This window comes from Natrix helvetica (genome assembly GCF_964273705.1).
Source record: "Natrix helvetica genome assembly, chromosome: 1".
In the NCBI taxonomy this organism is placed as follows: Eukaryota; Metazoa; Chordata; class Lepidosauria; order Squamata; family Natricidae; genus Natrix; species Natrix helvetica.
This window is the reverse complement of record NC_138548.1, coordinates 256090336-256108319: the sequence shown is the minus strand read 5'-3', so window position 1 is coordinate 256108319 and position 17984 is coordinate 256090336. Positions and strand designations below refer to the sequence as shown.

General features: G+C 36.0%; 1 protein-coding gene across 2 annotated transcripts in view; it reads right to left on the bottom strand.

Moving 5' to 3' along the window:
• STX8 (syntaxin 8) overlaps positions 1–17780 on the bottom strand; it is a 65417-nt gene extending 47637 nt beyond the window's left edge. Inside the window, exons 1-6 of one of the 2 annotated variants that reach the window (XM_081939819.1) lie at positions 17616–17780; positions 14227–14326; positions 11765–11859; positions 10829–10939; positions 2056–2180; positions 1570–1662 (exon numbers count right to left, since the gene is read on the bottom strand). In XM_081939819.1, the coding sequence (XP_081795945.1) occupies positions 1570–1662; positions 2056–2180; positions 10829–10939; positions 11765–11859; positions 14227–14326; positions 17616–17632 (541 nt within the window). In that variant the 5' untranslated portion in view covers positions 17633–17780. The remainder of the gene's footprint in view (positions 1–1569; positions 1663–2055; positions 2181–10828; positions 10940–11764; positions 11860–14226; positions 14327–17615) is intronic. The other variant, XM_081939818.1, reaches the window with a different exon arrangement.
• Positions 17781–17984: the final 204 nt, after the last annotated feature.

Here is a 17984-nt window from a genome sequence, read left to right as displayed (position 1 = left end):
TGAAGTGAGATATTCAGAGTTTTGGAATGGGTTACTATCATTATGCTGATGATACCAGTACTCTTGCTTACTCCTTCCCACCACCTAACCCCAAGAAAACAATTGGCAGTTCTGAACTCAGTAATAAACAAAATGAAAGAGAACAAGTTGAAATTAAATCCAGACAAAATAGAAGTCTTTCAAGTAAGGAAAAAGCTGCACTTGAGAACTGAGGCGAAGCCTGTCCAGACATGGATAGCTGAGACAAGAAGCACACATGCAACTATTCTTAAGTGGCAGTTATCCATGCCTTGGTTATATTCTGCTGTGCCTGTTGCATAAGGCTACTGTTCTTTCTGCGAAGCTGTTTCCAGAAGGGTTCAGAAATTGCCAACTAATACAGAATGTAGTTGTTTGGTAGCTAACTGGCAGATGTTACTGGGATTGTAAGACCTCTATAGAAACATTTTTACTAGTTTCCAGGCATTTATTGGGCATCAACTAAACGATATCGGTTGAAACCTGTAAGCCTTACATGGCACGGGGCCAGACTAACACCTTTTTGTGATTACGCATGAATTGAAGATCCACCTCCCACTACTACTAAAAGTTAATTTATGTGAAACATAGGATAGAATCTTCTTCTGTATGGCTCCAAGACCTTGGATGGCATTCTCCAAGAAGAGGTACTTAACTCTCACAGTATTCAGTAAAATGGCTAAAAAATACCTCACCACTGTTCCAACAGTTTGTTGTTACCTGAACTGGTTTAATTACACTGATTTTAAATTTTACCTAAAGTTTAAACATATTGTTTTTCTTTTTGTATCTTACAACTTGTATTTTAACTGCTGTAAGCTTTGATTGTTATAACTATTGGATGTGAATGAACGAAAGATAGGAAACAAAAGTTTTAAAGAGCCTATTTTTCTTTTGTTTTGTAAATTTGTATTTCCTTGAAGATCTGATATGATCTTTCCCACATTATTGTTGGAAAAATATGGTTACATATTTAAGACAATCGATGTTTAAGAGAGCTTAAGGCACCAGGTTAGAAAGCAGGGTCTGATCCCTGCTTAGTCATGAAAGCCGGCTGGGCAACTTTGGACCAGGTTTCTCATTCCCACATCTCACATGGTTATTCTTGAGGGGAAATTAGGAAGAGGAAGGAGTATTAGGTATGTTCAAGGGAAGATGAGTTATTTATAAACACAATAAAGGCTGGATATATAAAATAAACAAAGTGCTTTCATTTCATTTCGTATGTCTCGGTATATGTCTCTGTTATATGTTTGTTCTGTCCACATATTTATTTCATATGTTTCATTGTACGCCGCCCCGAGTCCTTCGGGAGAGGGTGCGGCTAAGAAATAAATTATTATTATTATTATTATTATTATTATTATTATTATTATTATTATTATTATTATTATTATTATTATTATTATTATCATCATCATCATCATCATCATCATCATCATCATTATTATTATTATTATTATTATTATTATTATTATTATTATCATAAAAATAACAGTGAATTTAACAGATACATTGAATTATAAAAATTCTTTGGCCTAATGTACTTACCATTCTGTTCCTCTAATTCATTTCCAATTTCCTGTCCCATTTGTTTTTGGCGAGATAAGATTGAAGAGAGTGCATCAAGACCAGCATCTTGTTCTAAAGAAGAAAGCAAAAAAAAAAAAAGCTCAATGAATATAAAATTTAAGTTAATAAATCCTAGATTTATACATAACGATTGCTGAGGAAATGGCCAACACTAGGTTTAAATGAAAGAAAACCTGCTAATGGCCAGATAATAAATTGAAAAATCAAATCTTAATAAACTAGAACAAATAAATACAAGCTGTTAAGTTGATTGCCAGAACAAAAAAATCAAGCACCAACGTCTTAGATAACTCTTGACAAAACAAATACTACAAAAATGATATACTTATTTTAAAGACAATTTAAAGACACCTCCTCCCCAAAGGTACAAAATGGAGGCTTTTTGAATCAGCTACAAAACTAATACAAAAGTTGACAAAATAAAACAAAGAAGGAAGGATTTACCTTCTATAATTCTCTGTTGTTGCTGCTGGATATCATGGAAGTCAAGCCCTCTCGTTTCCTCAGGCTCCTCCACAAGCCATGGATTTGTTATTTCTCTTCTGACCCCACCTGCCATTAGGCTAGACCTAAAAATGGGTTGTTTAAAAACAAATAAACGCTCCTATCACTGGTAGGATTCTGATTCTGCTAGTCTCATATTTAGACTAAAGCAAAGAACATAGTTATACGCTGGAGATCTATTTGGGGGATCCAATTATGCAATATATATCACTCACATGTAAAAATATTGACAATAATCAGGTATCAAGTAACCCCAAAGGGAAAAGCAATTTAGTATTTAATTCAGAAGGAGCATCTGTAAAAGGTCTCATTTTTTAATATTGAGAACACTTTTGGGCACTCTTTTTCCATAGCTCCTTTAAAGTGTTAGGGACTGCAGTAATAACCCCCCCCCCCAAAAAAAAAAGCAAAGAAAGAAACATAGAAAACAAACTAATTTAATTTCAAGAATCTTTGTCAATTTTGTCTCCAGACTTAACAAAAATTCTCATTAAAAATCTCACTACCCAAAGACAGCACAAGGCAATGGAAATAGAAAGGGGAAAAAAATCATTTTCAACAATAATAATACCCTAAATTCCTATACAGTCTTAAAATCAAATGGAAAACATGGAATGCACGTGATGCTCAAATAAGCGTAATCTCTATTAGCTTTGTACCTTTACTTCCAAATAAGTACGTATAGGATAAGACTGACGCTTCCTTTCTGACAGCCATGATAAGTGAGAATAATATTTCAAAACTTCTATCAGCATGAGGAACACATACACCTGTTAGCATGAGGCAGCTTCATTGCGTAAAATGAAGCTGCAGTTACAGCTCATACACCTCTATGTCTCATACAGTACTGGTATTTTCTTTCTTGATTCTATCTTTGAAAATCTTTGAAAAGAGCCTACACCCCTGCTAGCCCCTGAAGCCACTTGTATACTCTCCCCTACCCAGCAGCATTCACCCCTGGCCCTGACATACGGTACTTTCACCCCACCTCAATAGACACCTGTGCATCCTTGTGCAATCCCCAGCTCAGTTACATCTGTGCTAGCCACTCACAAACTCTCATTGACACTCATCCCCCTGGCAGCAGCCATCCCAACCTCCGCAGCCCTTGTACCAGACAGGCTATTTGCGTGTTCTCCCAACCCAGTAATAGCCATTTCACCGCCTCCCAGTCTGCTGGGACTGGTGAATCCCTAACAGCTTTCCTAAAGAATTTGTTTGTTCAAAGCCGTCAGGAAGTTGTAAGGAGGTCCTCGCTTAATGACTGCAATTCTCACTTAATGATAACCATGGGGACCAGAATTCTGTCATTAAGCAATGCTGTCACTTGATATCAACTTTACAACCACATCACTTAGCAACAAAATTCTGCTCACAATTGCCATAGTAACACAAGATTTACCATAGTGCTTTCCACCTGCCTGTTGAGGACCAGTTATCTGGAATAGGGTAGAATGCAGATATAAATTATTCATATGTACCTACTGAAGGATTCACTCTTTGTTTTGGAAAGCTTGTACCACAAAGAATTAGTCACACTTAAAAATACCAGCGCATTAGCAGCAGATTAGAATAATAGCTGTGCTAAAAATCCAGACTACTTTTGGTTCCTTTACAAACTCAGATGAAACTAAAGGCTCAATGCATGGAAATCTAAGCACTGATCTGCAGGTAATTAGAGTTTCAGAATCTATGTACTACAGTACTAAAACTCTTCATTTCTTTAAATGAACAAAACAATGCAACTTATAGAATGTATTCAAAATCTGGGGCCTATGGCTCTCATGGAATAGAAATTTGGCAAATTTTATAAAACATTTTATGATATAAACATTTCTGACATAATGTCATAAAACATTTCCTAATGTTTGACTGTGCCATGTAGTTCAACATGGGCTATTTTCAAGGTGGATCCATCTCTAAATATATCTCAGCTTTTCCAGTGAATGCAGTACATTAGAAATTCTGTCACTGTCACTTCTGTCAAGGCAGTGAGGATCTGGTAAGGAAATGTCTCTGAAGAGAAGACTCAAGGGGTCATGGCTATTCTAGTATCAATTAAATTAATAAATAAATACCTTAATATAATTAATGTAATAAATTAAATCAATTAGGAAAAACTTGTATTAAATCAGCACTGCTAGGTTAACAATTCAATTGATGAGCTATTACAAATAATAGCTCTGTTAGTTAAGGAAAGCCCTTAGGGACCATTTAGTTGTTTGGCCTTACTTGAGGCAGCAAGTCAGGATTTTAAGATTTTTTTTTTTTAAAAAAACCTAATCAGTATCATTCAAATTGCTAAACCAACCTTCTGAACAAAAATATAAGCAAAGACAAAGGATTGTGTCACATAGGAAGGAAAAGTTTAAACCCCAAAACAAAATCAAAATGAACTGCAACAGTCAAGATAAATCCATTGGGTCCATTCATAGGTTAAACAAAACATTTCAGTCTCTCTCCTTAGTTCAGATTGCCAAGAGTTAAGAGCTCAGAAGCCTCTGGAAGGCCCTAGGTTGCCATCCCTGCAATTGTAGCAGTTTTTTTATTCACTTTTTAAGACTGCTAACCAAGCTTTCCAGCTGTACCATTATTTCTTTGCCATTCATTTTTCCCAAAGGTCTGCCAATAACAGCAGCAGAATGCAAAAAAATAAAAATAAAATGATGGTACCTTTCCAACCCGAGATTTATTGTTCAATAAAAATCTTCTTCTTTCACAATAGGAATTTCAAAAGTATTATATTCAAATAATCAGTGTTATTATTGGTACAGTAATTGGTATTAAACATTCTGGGACTGGTCTAAGAGGTCAAGGGCCAAAGGGGGTTTATGAGTTTCCCCTTATTACATTCACCCATCTGTGTTCGTTATTTAAAGAATAACATTAAAGCCTAACCTCAGAGAGATGAGAGGCAGAGAACTTTCTGCTGTGGTAGGAAAGGATAATCTGAGATGTGTAACTTCTGCTCCCAATTAGAAATAAAGGAAGAGATACAATTTAACTTTAATTCTTTTTTAAATTAGTGTTTTATTGTATTATTATTATTATTATTATTATTATTATTATTATTATTATTATTATTATTATTATTATTATTATTATTATGTTATTGTTATATAACACAATTAGTACATTATACTATTTGGTAGATTGGTATTATAGTGTTTGACTAAAGATTACTAACACTGATGATTTAGATCATAATCAGTAATAATTTTAAAAAGTAATTTTTACTTGTAAACGTAATGAAACAAGTTTATGACATTAACCATGATTTCAAAAGTGATAATGTTCAAAGAAGCATGATGTTGAATAAAATTTAAACCAAGAGCTCAGAGTTTCATTGGTAAACAACTGCAACATGCATTAACTTATCAATTGTATAATGAAAGTTTCTATCAAGCTTAATATTTAATATTGAGGTCTTTACTGTATTATGCTTATTGTTGTGTATGCATACTAGGAAAAAAAGAAAAACGCTAAAAAGCTATTGGTTTCTGACTTTTCCTTTGTTCCACAAACAATGTTTGCAAAAATTTAGACCTTTAAAACCATATGGCAGGTGTCTATATTTGACAAGGTACATAAAATATTATATATATATATGGGAACCATTGCTTGAATTTGGTTAAACTTCTGTTATGAATATTTACAATTAATTTTTCCATTGCCACATATTCTTTAAGCTTAAAATTCCAATTAGATATAATCAAAATTGTGTCTTTCTTCCAAAGTTGGGAAAAACCTATTCTTAGAAATTATGTTTCTTATTCTGGGTTCATACCTAGTAAAAATGGTTAATTTCAAATTTAAATTCCCTTTTTTATTATTTTATGTATATCTTATCCAGTACTTTTGAAGTTTTTCTAGCATATTCCCCCATGTGATAAAACGTTGTTTCCCAGCATTCCCGATATTTATCTCTGGATGTTTTGTCTACCTGGGAAATTATTGACAAAAATCTATAGTTCTCAATGTGCCTCATAAGCATGCTTAATTCTCTGAAAAACACATCCTCCGTGCAATAATCCCTGCAAAAAATTCCAAGATATTTATAAGCAAATCTTTAGTTTCCATAATTTATGGCTCAGACTCCACTATTTCAAAGGATTTTTTTCCTGCTTTAAAATACCAAGGTCAAAAAGAAAGATGTAATGGCATAATTTTAATGTAGCCGCTGTTCTTGCTTTGTTTGCTACCATCAAAAAAAATCTTTTTGACAAGTTGAGTAGACCCCTTCATACCCAACAGAGTCCAGCTTCCACCTTCTGATCTTCCTCTGTATCATTTTGGCAGTGTGAAGATTAAAGCTTATCCAATTAGCCACCCATGGCTTTTGCCAAGTTAATAGCTTAAATCTTTGAAATCTTCACAGCAGAGTGGAGTGTGCAGATATCTTTTGATTACAGGAGCAGATTTAACTAATTAAAAGGCTTAGCAATTGCCCAAATATAAAAGAGGTTGAGGGTTATAATTGAGAATTGTGAATGGCAGCTTATCTTCTCAAGTATATTGTTTCACTGGTTCATGCTTATAAACTTTTCCAAGTAATGCAGATTAGTCGTTCAAAATTTTTCCTTGACTATGGCCATACAATGAGGCTTTCATTTAGCAAGGATTTTAAAAATTAGTCGTCTACATAATCATACTTTCCTCTATGAATAGTAAAATACAGACATAGTCTTTGAAGCTTTCTAAGTGTTTCAACTTGAGTTCACCAATTGTTATGAAATGTGATTTATGCATTTTGAAAACCCCCGACTACGAATAACAAAAGACAGAAAGTTCCAATGTCTCATTCCAAGATGCTATTTTAATATTTGCTGAGGTGCTTTATCAGAATATAGTCTGATTACCTACTTTCAACAGACCATAATTTCTCAAATGCTTGGAGCAAGGTCTTCCAACATACTATGTGAATCTGTTCTGCCCACGCTCAATTACTATTAAAATATAATAGATGCAAATTATATTGTATTATATTACCTGTAGCTGATTGAATTCTTTTTACCAAAAGATTTTTAGTAATGCTTTAGGCACTAAGTTTTGTTCTGGAGTAGCTCTACAACTCTATTGAGTGTCTATAAATAATGGTGGTTTCCAGGAATATGGTTCTAACGAATACTGGTGCTGCTATTATTGGTGTTTTATTTGGAAAAGAAGAAAGAGAAAAAGAGAAAAAGTATACTGAAATGTTTGGGGAAATTGTAACATAATCAATGCTTACCTTATTTGCCCATTTCATGGATATAATATTATAAAACACTATGCATTAATTATTTGTATGAGTTAAATGTGCAAAATGGAAAAGTCCAATTTATTCAGACAATTACGAACTGGCAAATGGAATTTACTTTTACATCTTTAAATTTTTTCTTACAAATAGAATTACAGCAGGTTAGGGAATGTATTGTAGCACTCCTTCATTTCTGCCAATTTAAGAGAAGCAGTTACAAAATAGTAACAGTGAAAACAAACACAAACAAGCAAAGTGATCTCGTCTAACCTCACTTTCCTCTGAAACAGTCAGAAAAAAACTTAATTTTAACTAATGTAACAAAAATAGCAAAACTGCAGAAATATTGAAGTATGAAATAAGCTGTTAAACTTGTTTAATGCTTGTGTGCATCGGTGCCCAATGGATAACTGCTGATAAGAAACGTAAAAACAGTCACATGCCAATTAGTCTTAACTGGATCTGGTTTGGTAGAACTCTGAAACAGTAAGAGATGTGGCAAGCAAAATCTTGCAAATTTATTTAGCTTCATATGAGGCAGCCAATGTTCGTAACAAATATATATATATATATATATATATATATATATATATATATATATATATATATATATATATATATATATATATATATATATATATATATATATATATATATATATGGATGTAAAAGTTTATTGCATATTTCTTGCTTAGGTGAAAAAAAACTTAGAAGTTTCCATTTTGTAGAAATAAGGAGTTGAAGATTGGTTGCTGAATCTTATAAGAGATAAATATGATGGAAATAAAGCATGAGGAACAATAAGTGGAATGTTTAACAAATTATTCAGCAAGGAGTAGAGAATAAGATGAGAATATATAATGTCCTCTTCATTCTTTAATGTATACATGAATAAATATGTTAGGGATACTTACTTATATTACTGTATATACTTATAACAGGTATAGTGGCTGTGTACATATGAATACTTTTGAATGCAAATGATGCAATATTGCTAGCTGCGAACTAAAATAATTTGTAGAAAATATTAAATTGTCTGTATGATGCAATGAAGAACACTAATTTTAAAATCAATGTAGCAAAGAGAAAGGCAGTTGTGTTTGGTGGGGAAGGGAACTTATGTTAAATATAAATGGCAAAAACTAAAGTAAGTGTATTAATTTGTCTACTTTGGTACAACAGGTCCTAAATGGGAAAGTGGGTGAAGAAATTTAAAAAAATATACAAATACTGATAAAAACATAGTGGGCAATATGTGGTCTGTTTCAAGGAAGGAATACTTGTTGAAAGAAGCAAAACTTGTGTATAAAAGCATACTTTTGCCCATTTGATATACAAGTGGAAGTTGGGTATGTCAGAATATAAAATGTAATGGCAACAGGATACTAAAAATGCTTGCTTGCTCATGTATTTATTTAGTTATTTAATTTATTTTATGTATGTGCCTGCACTTGTCTAGAGGCAATTCTTGGACTTTTATGTGGAAAATAGAAAAATATGATTTGATGTGTGAGTGCTATATGAATATGGGCTAAATACAGTGATATTTAGTCTATATTCATATAAATGAATGGCCCTTATGGCAAAAAATAATCTGAAAGGATTTGGTCATATATGGTGACTGAAGAAAGTTGGAATTGTAGAACAAATATGTGAAGAAAGAATAATAGATTGAGGTGAAGGAGAAGAGGATTGTGGTTTAATGTAATTTATGAGATCTTTAAAAAAAACGGTGACAGGTTTAAAGAATAAAAGGGAATGTTGGAATTGGTTGCAGAATGCCATGGAACAAGATAGTTTTCAAGGATAGGATGGTATTGGGATAAACCAGTTTTAGTTCTTTCCTCCCTCCCCCCCCCCCCCTTATATCGTATGTTTGATTTGTCTGGTCTTCTATTGCTTACTCCTTTTCTGCATAACTCAAAAGAAAAAAACATGATACGTAGAATATTTTTGGAAAGAATAAATATTCATAAAGATGGATTGTTTATGGTGTAGAATGACTTGCTCAACAGTGGTATGCTCCCTCTACTGGCAGTTCATCAGAGCTGATGTTTAACACTGCACAAAGGGGTTTTTTCCACCTCAAGCAAGTGTTTCATATACATAGATTCAATACCTGATGTCATTAGAGTGGGCAACAAACAAACAACAATAAGGAAACAATCAGAGTGAAAGTCAGAAGAATTGACAAGATGCTGTAATAGTTACCAAGGCCACAGAATAATTAATGACATAATCCCCCACAGTACTTCTCTCCACAACAAAGACCAATCAGGATACAGTTTCTCTACCTAAAATGGCTTAAATTTAGTGTATAGTATTACTATATATCTGTGCATACTATATATCTGTGAATAATTTCAAGCCTTTAGAAAACAGGATAGCTGATCAAAATCCAAACACTGTCTTTTTTGCAATTTATCAGTATAAAACTCAATTCTTGCACTGATTTTCCTGATCAAATGTGTAACAGTGAGTTCTCCTCCTGAAATTTGTTGTGACTACACCATTGCAATGCCCTTACAGTCCCATGACAAAAATTCGGTAGCCTGCCTTCACTTACAAACAACTGCAAGGGAATGCAACTCCCCTCCATCTCTGCCCTTAAACGCCCAGCAAAAAGAGGCATTTTAGGAGACTGAAGCTGAGCAGCTGCCTTTAGAATTTTGTTTCTTCTTTTTCATAAAGGGTCAGGCTAAGTGCATCTCATAAGCAGTAAAGGACACTGAAGATCAGCTGCCGAATGCAGGGCAACACAGGTGGCTGGGATGGGGCTTCCCATGTGTTTGTTGGTTGGGAGGGGGTGCATTGCACAGTGCCATTGAGATTAATGGGTATTTGGAACTTTCCACCAGACAGCTGCTTTGTGCCCCACTGTGGAGACAGACTATTGACTTACCTGAACAGTCGTTCTATGTGCACTGTGGGAGAATTCGTGAGTATTCAGCCCTTCGTGGATATGTGTGGCTATTTCATGCATAGCCTATGCTGAACCTGCAAAGTGTTCCCCCACTTCCCTGAGGCACTCCCATGCATCTTAATTGGGGTCCTCTCCACTCCATAATTGGTGAGATACCTTAATGACAGCAAGGGCAACTGTCCTGATTACAGTTGTTGAACAAAACAGCCGTGTGATATCTTGCTTCCTCAATGAGATTCTGGTCCCAAATGTCATTAAGTGCGGACTACTTGTAGACCTAGTTTCCTGAACAGATTTCTCTTCTAGTCTTTGACTTCCTAACTACTGTTAAAATAGAGATAGTGCCATCACCATGTTAGTAGTCAACACTGAAGAATGCTTGGTACAGAAGGAAGCAGCTATCTGCTTAAATCAGACAAACATCAAATCAGTCCTCTCATATCATCTGAATGCACTTAAAATTCCTGTAAATTAGGCAGAGGAACACAGGTTCTTCAGAGATGTTTTCAAGACTATGCCACTGAATTTGCTGCTCATGTGCCATACTATACCTTATTACATCAGGTTCTGCATTTTCATTTTGGAAAGATGCTTGGAGTTTTCTGTGTAATGTAAAAAGTTCATCTACTAAAATTTGCCGTCTTTCCGCTTCTATATGGGTTCTGCAAGAACTGGATTAAGGATCATTGTTGGATAAAAATGAATAAAATAGCTAAAGAATGGCACGCATGTACTCATCTATTAGCAAACAGAGTATTATATCCTGACTAAGGAAACTCAAGTAAAATCTAAGCTGACAAACATCACAAGACATCTCTTTTGCAACAGTAATTCTGTTTTTATAAAGTGTGATACTTTTATGACACTTATAAAATAAGAACCATAAAATAATATGCACACAGAAAAGGGCTGTAAAGGTGAAAGAAGTCCATTGTAAATCCAGTACTTATAACATGAACACATGTATTTAAAAAATAAACCATGATAGCAGATGCCATGAAATTCTTTGCAGAAGCCTGATTCACACACACTATTACCAAAGAGGGTGTCAATATATCATGCAATTATACTCCATGTATATCAAGAAGGATTGCAGGATTATAAAAGTCCCAACATTGTTTTTGCAGCCCTCAGAATCTACCCAAATTGGGCAGAACCATTTTTGAATTTGGGAAAGATTCACAGAGGCAAAAATAGCGCCTTAAGTTTTGCAAAAGCTTAGGGTATCCATTTCACATTATTAAAATTGGCATAAAAATGGATATACTTTGGAGTGCAGCTCTGCAGGTATTTTCAAGAGAAGCTCTGAACAGGAAATGAAAAGTAAATCGAATAAAGATAGAAAGTCAGAATACTTTCTACATCTGGGTTTTCCCCAAATTGAGGGATTTTAAAAGCACATGTGTAAATCAGCTAGGTGTTTTCCAAAATAAAATGAACTATAATTATTATATTGACCTCCCAGTTACAACTGTTTACATGGATACATTTGACGTGTTGATACAGAGTGAAACAACAGGTCTTTCAGACGATTGGTTTTTTCTTCAAGATTTTGCAATAAAGGCCTGACTGCAACACTGACCTAGAGAGGGAGAAAGAAAGATAAAACACAGTGAGGCTTATCTGTTTCAAGACAGAATAATATCCAATGGAAAGAATAAGGAATACAAATCAAATTCTTTATAAAATTATCAGGACATCTAATCTTAAACTACACTGTCTCTACGCTATTGTATCTCACGTTCTTGAGCTGTTCCTGATTTTTAACTTCGATACAACTTTTCTTTTTCTGTGACAATGATTGTGTGTGTAATACCCACATGAAAATGACAGCTCTGCTCTGTGGATTTGGAAAAGTCCAAAATACTATTTTAAGGACTAGCAATAAGCCGAAAATTCTCAAGAGAGTTTTTTTTTTTTAAATCTCTAAAGTTTTCTTCACAGAATGAAGAAAGCTTAACTACAGAAATTGATCTTCTCAGGAATACAGCATGATTGGATGAGGGCTAGTCCTCACCTACGATGCCTTGTGCATTGAGGGGGAAACTGCTTCCAAAACATCCTTCAGTTGCTTCATTCTAGGTCAGGGTTCTGAATGTAGCAGAGTAGCTTCTTTGCTGAGATCCACTGAGAGTCAAAGGGCAGCAAATTGCACAAAGGTGGTAAAAACTGACAGTTAACACAGTTAATGTCCAGGAATTACTAGAATGTCATGTCACTATAATCTAAGATAATGAAGCAATGCCATCCATTCACAAGACCTTTCCCAGGCTATAAGTCATTGTGAATCAGCACTCCCATGGCCCTCCAGTCTCTTGAAACAACAGTCCTGTTTTGGACACATTTATCTAAAAGGGGCTATGGCAGACTCATTATCAGTCTACACTAAACACACTTACTTGGATTTATGTCCAAATAAGTTTGCTTATGAAAGCAGATTTGTATATTATGACAGAGCAGCTGGAAGTTAAAAGGGAAACAGAGCCCACATTCTTCTAAAAAGCAGAAACCACTCAATACAAGAGCAATTTCAACTACAGGACTGTTGGCTTCATACAATACAAACTAGCCAACCATATTTTAGCCTGATATGTTATGTAAACCCGGTTCTTCTTTTAATGTTTTCATTATAATGTGTTCAGTTGTGAGGGGTTATTTTTCACATTTCCATAGAAAGATAGTCATCAGTCAACCAAAAGAGTAGGAAAAGAGGGAACAAGTGGGAGAAAAGCACATGCATTTTGCCATCTCCCTTCTTTGTCTTTTAAATTCAATTCCATTTTTTTCCAAATTATTTTTTTAAACAGAAGTGGCAAAATCTCAAGAAAAACAAGATACTATTGACATTTACCCTGCTTGGCTAATAGAGAGGAAGGGCATTTTTATTAAAAAGCATGACTGATCTGAGCATTTCTCAACATCAACCCATAACATGAACTGTTATGGCAATATATACAGTCATGGTTTCAGGTCTGTTTATACTAGATTCAAATTCTGGCTCTCTAATCACACTGAGGCAGTACCTCCAAGTACAATAATACAATAATACAAGTCTATGAATATACAAAGCTTTTTTTGACAAACTCATTTGTCAGCTGTGCAAAACATTTGCAAGCTAAGCCAACATTCTTATAGAAGAGAAAGCTACATGAGAAGCATTTGTTGATCCTGACTGTAGACATATGCAATCACACTAGTACTTGCTCTAATTGCACATTCCTTTTTTATAAAAGTAAATCCAGTCAGAACATTGTAGTCCCAATGGAGGAAAGGGGATGATCAAGAAATCATCAAATTATCCTGAAACTATTAGATCTATACATATACTTTTAAAAGTGGTATCTAGAAATCTGGAGTTGGGATCTAAAGATTGCTACACACCTATTTCCTAAAGCAAGGATTTCTCACAAAAGCTTAAATGTGAAATAGAAAGGCACTTTTCCGTATGAATCTGGATTCTGCTTTAACAACCAAAAATTAATGTCCCTAATTATTATTATTAATTAGATGTGTAGGACTGTTTCAAGGTTAATAGTGAAGATTCACTTTCCAAATGTTGTCCTGCAAAAAAAATGCTTTTTTTTTGCTATAAAGCTATAATATCAACAGTTCATAAATATTCCTGAAACATTTTAGAAAGAGCATTTTTAATACTTATTGCATTCATTGTTAGAAGTAGTTAACAGGATCAACATTTTTTTAAAAGTCAGTTTCTTTAAGCTTCCAAGTTCATGATTTCCTTTTGTAATCTTTGCTGCATACTGACATAGGAACTGTAATGAACATCCTTTTGGAAATTTGTCATGGGGAGACTTTACCACAGAAAAAGAGCTCTAACATCAATCACAAAGAATACATTGTAGTCACAATGCATTTACTTACTGTTGATACTAAAAATTATAGCAAAATCTAAAGCCAAGAAGATGGGCTTTTGTGAGGCAGGCAATACCTTAGTTGCACTTTCACCACTCCTCTGGCATCTGTTACGTTCTTGAATTTTTTCAGCGATCTCTTGTGCAATATGGCAAGCAGAATCGTACAACAACAACCTTTAAAAAAAAACAGTGACAATATTAAACAACAATAAAATCTCCTTATTCCTAGGTTTTATTACATGCCTCAGTTTCCTCAAAATAAGTTTTCTTCCATTCCTTCCTGTTTAGACTTTCATTCCAAGCAGCCATTGTAGCAAATAATCTACTAAAATTAAAAACTCCAACCATTGTGAACTACAGGAAAGTCTGTGTGTATCCTGCCAAATGAGTACAGAATGAGGAGTTTGATTCATATTGTTAACATATGCATTTACTTTTTAAATATCTATAATGGAGGATTGCCAAGGCTACTGTCTATATAAAAACTGTTCCTGTTAGGTAATTGTCCTAATGTACAATAATTGTTTATACATGTGATTGTCCTAATACACATATGCCCATTGTGTGGCATTATACATTGATATAAGTATGGCAGATATGCCCAAAGCTATGAAGGATGAACTAGTCTTCCATTCCCTCCATCCTATTAAGACCACCTTAGGAGATCCCAGAATGAAAAAAGCGATGTCTTCCTTAAATTCACTAAGCCATCATATCACCCTTCACAGAAATAATTGCAATCAAACACTTCCTGTAATTAGTGATCTATTTCTCCTGTAGGAATTTTGGCATATTCCTCCATGGTGAATCTTTTTGAAATTTTCGTCAAGGGTTTCTTGACAGCGAGATGGGCAGCATACGAATTTAGTAATCAGGATTTCTTGTATGAACTTCTCTTTTACATTCTACCACATTTGAATAATCCTGGACTTCAATGTGGCCATTCCAAAGAATTTAATTTATTCTTCATCATCCATTATTTGTAGCTTACTATCTGTATTGGGGGTGGGGTGGGGGGTTGGGTTGTCTCTGCCTTGATTCACGACCACAGTGGCACCCGGAGCCATGTCTGATAGCACACAAGCTGTCAACTCCAGGGCACATGCGTGCGATGGCCAGCTGATTTTCAGCCTTCCAAAGGACCAGGAGAGGCCGCTTTTGCTCTCCCCAGACTTCAGGAAAGCCTCCGGAGCCTGGGGAGGGCGAAAAACGGGCCCAATGGACCAGCCGAAGGTTTGAAAACAATCCGTTTCTGACTTCCAGAGGGCCTCTGCGGGGCTGGGGGAGGCTGTTTTTGCCCTCCCCAGGCTTCAAGGAAGCCTCCGGAGCCTGGGGAGGATGGAAAAAAGGGCCCAATGGACCAACCGGAAGTTCGGAAACACGCAGGGGAGGGTGTTCGTGCGCACATGCATATGGCGGGTGTGCGTGCATGTGCAGGGGGTCACGTGTGCATGCGCAAGTGGGTGTGGTGCATTGCATTGGGTGTGGGGCATGCGCATGTGCGCTATTGTGCGCACATGCACAATTTTGGCACCCGTTTACAAAAAGGTTAGCCATCACTGCCCTAAATAAATCTGCTTTTGACATATCTATTCCCTTAACATTTCTCCAAAGTCTGGAGGATTAATAATCGCATTACACCATAATATGGTTTACAGAACACATCACTAAACACTGTAATTCTGTATGTTATATTAACTGAGAAGCTAGATCTTTAAAATAGACAATCTATAGTTTAGAAATATGTTTTGTGAAAAATGGCCAAAACATCGTAAAATACTTTTTTTTTCAAGATCTTCAAAATTTCAAATGTTCTTGCAATCTGCGTAGGTTGAAAGTACAGATAGTCCTCAACTTACAACCACAACTGAGAGCAAAATTTATGTTGCTAAGTGAGAAATTTATTAAGTGAGCTTGACCCATTTTACAACTGTTCTCTCTACATTTGTTAAGCGAATCACTGTAGATTTTAAATTAGTAAGATGGTCGTTAAGTGACTCTGGTTTCCTCATTGACTTTGCTTGTCAATGAAGGTCACAAAACGGGATCACATGACTCCAGGACACTGCAACCATCGTGTGAGTAAGTTGTCCAGCATCCAAATGTAAAGCATGTCATTTTTTTCCAGTGCTGTGGTAACTTTGAACAGTCACTAAATGAATTGCTGTAAGGCGAGGACTACCTATACTAAAAAAGAGTATATGTTATAGAACATAAATGTTGAAGATTCTAATTCAAACGTAACATAGATCAGACATATTTTAGATGCTTAAATGATTTCATCATATCCTAATGTGTCACAGCAAACGGTCCATACACAACTTTGTCCTAAAACGGACATTGCAGGAAGAAAATTGTGTGACCAGTGATATCGTTAGTCTAGCAGTACCCTTTTAAATTAGCCATTTTTATAAAAGGCATAAACCAGAATAGAATAGAATTTAACAAAAAACGTTAGTCTAAAAACATGCTACCCAATTTTCATCCTCAAAGTGAGAATGTTTAATTTCTTCTTTTTTGGTAAGCATTCATTCTAGCCTACATTTTTGGAGTTTCCTGGTGTCACTCATCCAAAGGCTTGACCCCACTTTGTTTTCAAAACCAACCAGCGAAGATAGGTGTGTACCAAGCAGTTACACTAAACTTGCCAAAGGGATACATATAGTTTTAAGGAAAGTGCCCAACTGTAAAAATTCTACATCGTTGAAATCCCTGTCTGGAAAACTTTGTATCTATGCAGATCTTCCCAAAGGCGCTTTTTTCAAGAGGCAACTGAACTTTCTGGTTTTTCTTTGAAAATGTTTCGCTTCTCATCCAAGAAGCTTCTTCAACTCTGACTCAGGAAGTAACACGAAGAAGCTTCTTGGATGAGCAGCGAAATGTCTTCAAAGAAAAACCAGAAAGTCCAAGTTGCCTCTTGAAAAAAGCACCTTTGGGATAACCATGACCTGAATGACTGAGAATTTCCATAGACGCTAAGCAGCTCTTCTCTCCCGCTACTACACCAAAATGATACAGGAGATTTAATTTCCCTGCCTGTAGAAATTCTCCCATTTTTTTAAACCAAAGGAGAAGAGCAGAATAGGGAGTTGGAGGATGGAAGGGGACTCCTGTTTTATAGCAACGTTTTTCAACCTCGTCCTCTTTTAAAGGGACGCACTTCAACTGGCTGGGAGTTCTGGGAGTTGGAGTCCACCCCTCTTAAAGTTGCAGAGATCGAGAGCCCCACTTTCCGGGAAAAGGTGTGCACTTCATCTGCCCGCCCCGCTCTCCAGGCACTTTCAGCGGCAAAGGGAGAGTCAGGGAGCATGCGCAATGCCGAAGAGGCGGAGCAGCGAGGGGGGGGTGCCATCCTCCATGGGCTGCCCTCAGCCTCGAGCCGTTTGTCTCCCCGACTTTGCTTAATGTGCCTGCTGGGATTCGCCACCAGCCCAAATGGCCCTCTCCGCCTTCCGTCACTCACCAAGGCTCCGCAGCCATCGCGGCGCCCGGCAACCGGAGGCTTCACGAAGTCTATCTGTTCGGCCGTGAATTCTTCCGGCTCCGATCACCTGACTACGAGGCGTGCCGAGGCTCAATTTGTGACAGCACGCCTCTCGGATGATTGGCGATGGCGTCTTCCTGATGGAACTGGACAGAGTTGCAATTTTTAAAAAAAAAAAACCGTGGACATTCAGACTTTCGAGGCTCTGGCTTAGGAATCTAGTCTCTAAAATTGCTTAATCGTAATCTGCATGCTGGACGGGGACCCCTGATTTAAGGAGACCTTTCCTGTTTGCATTTTTTCATGCAGAGAAGCAAATGGGGAATCCCAAAAGGTGGAGTTTGTGTT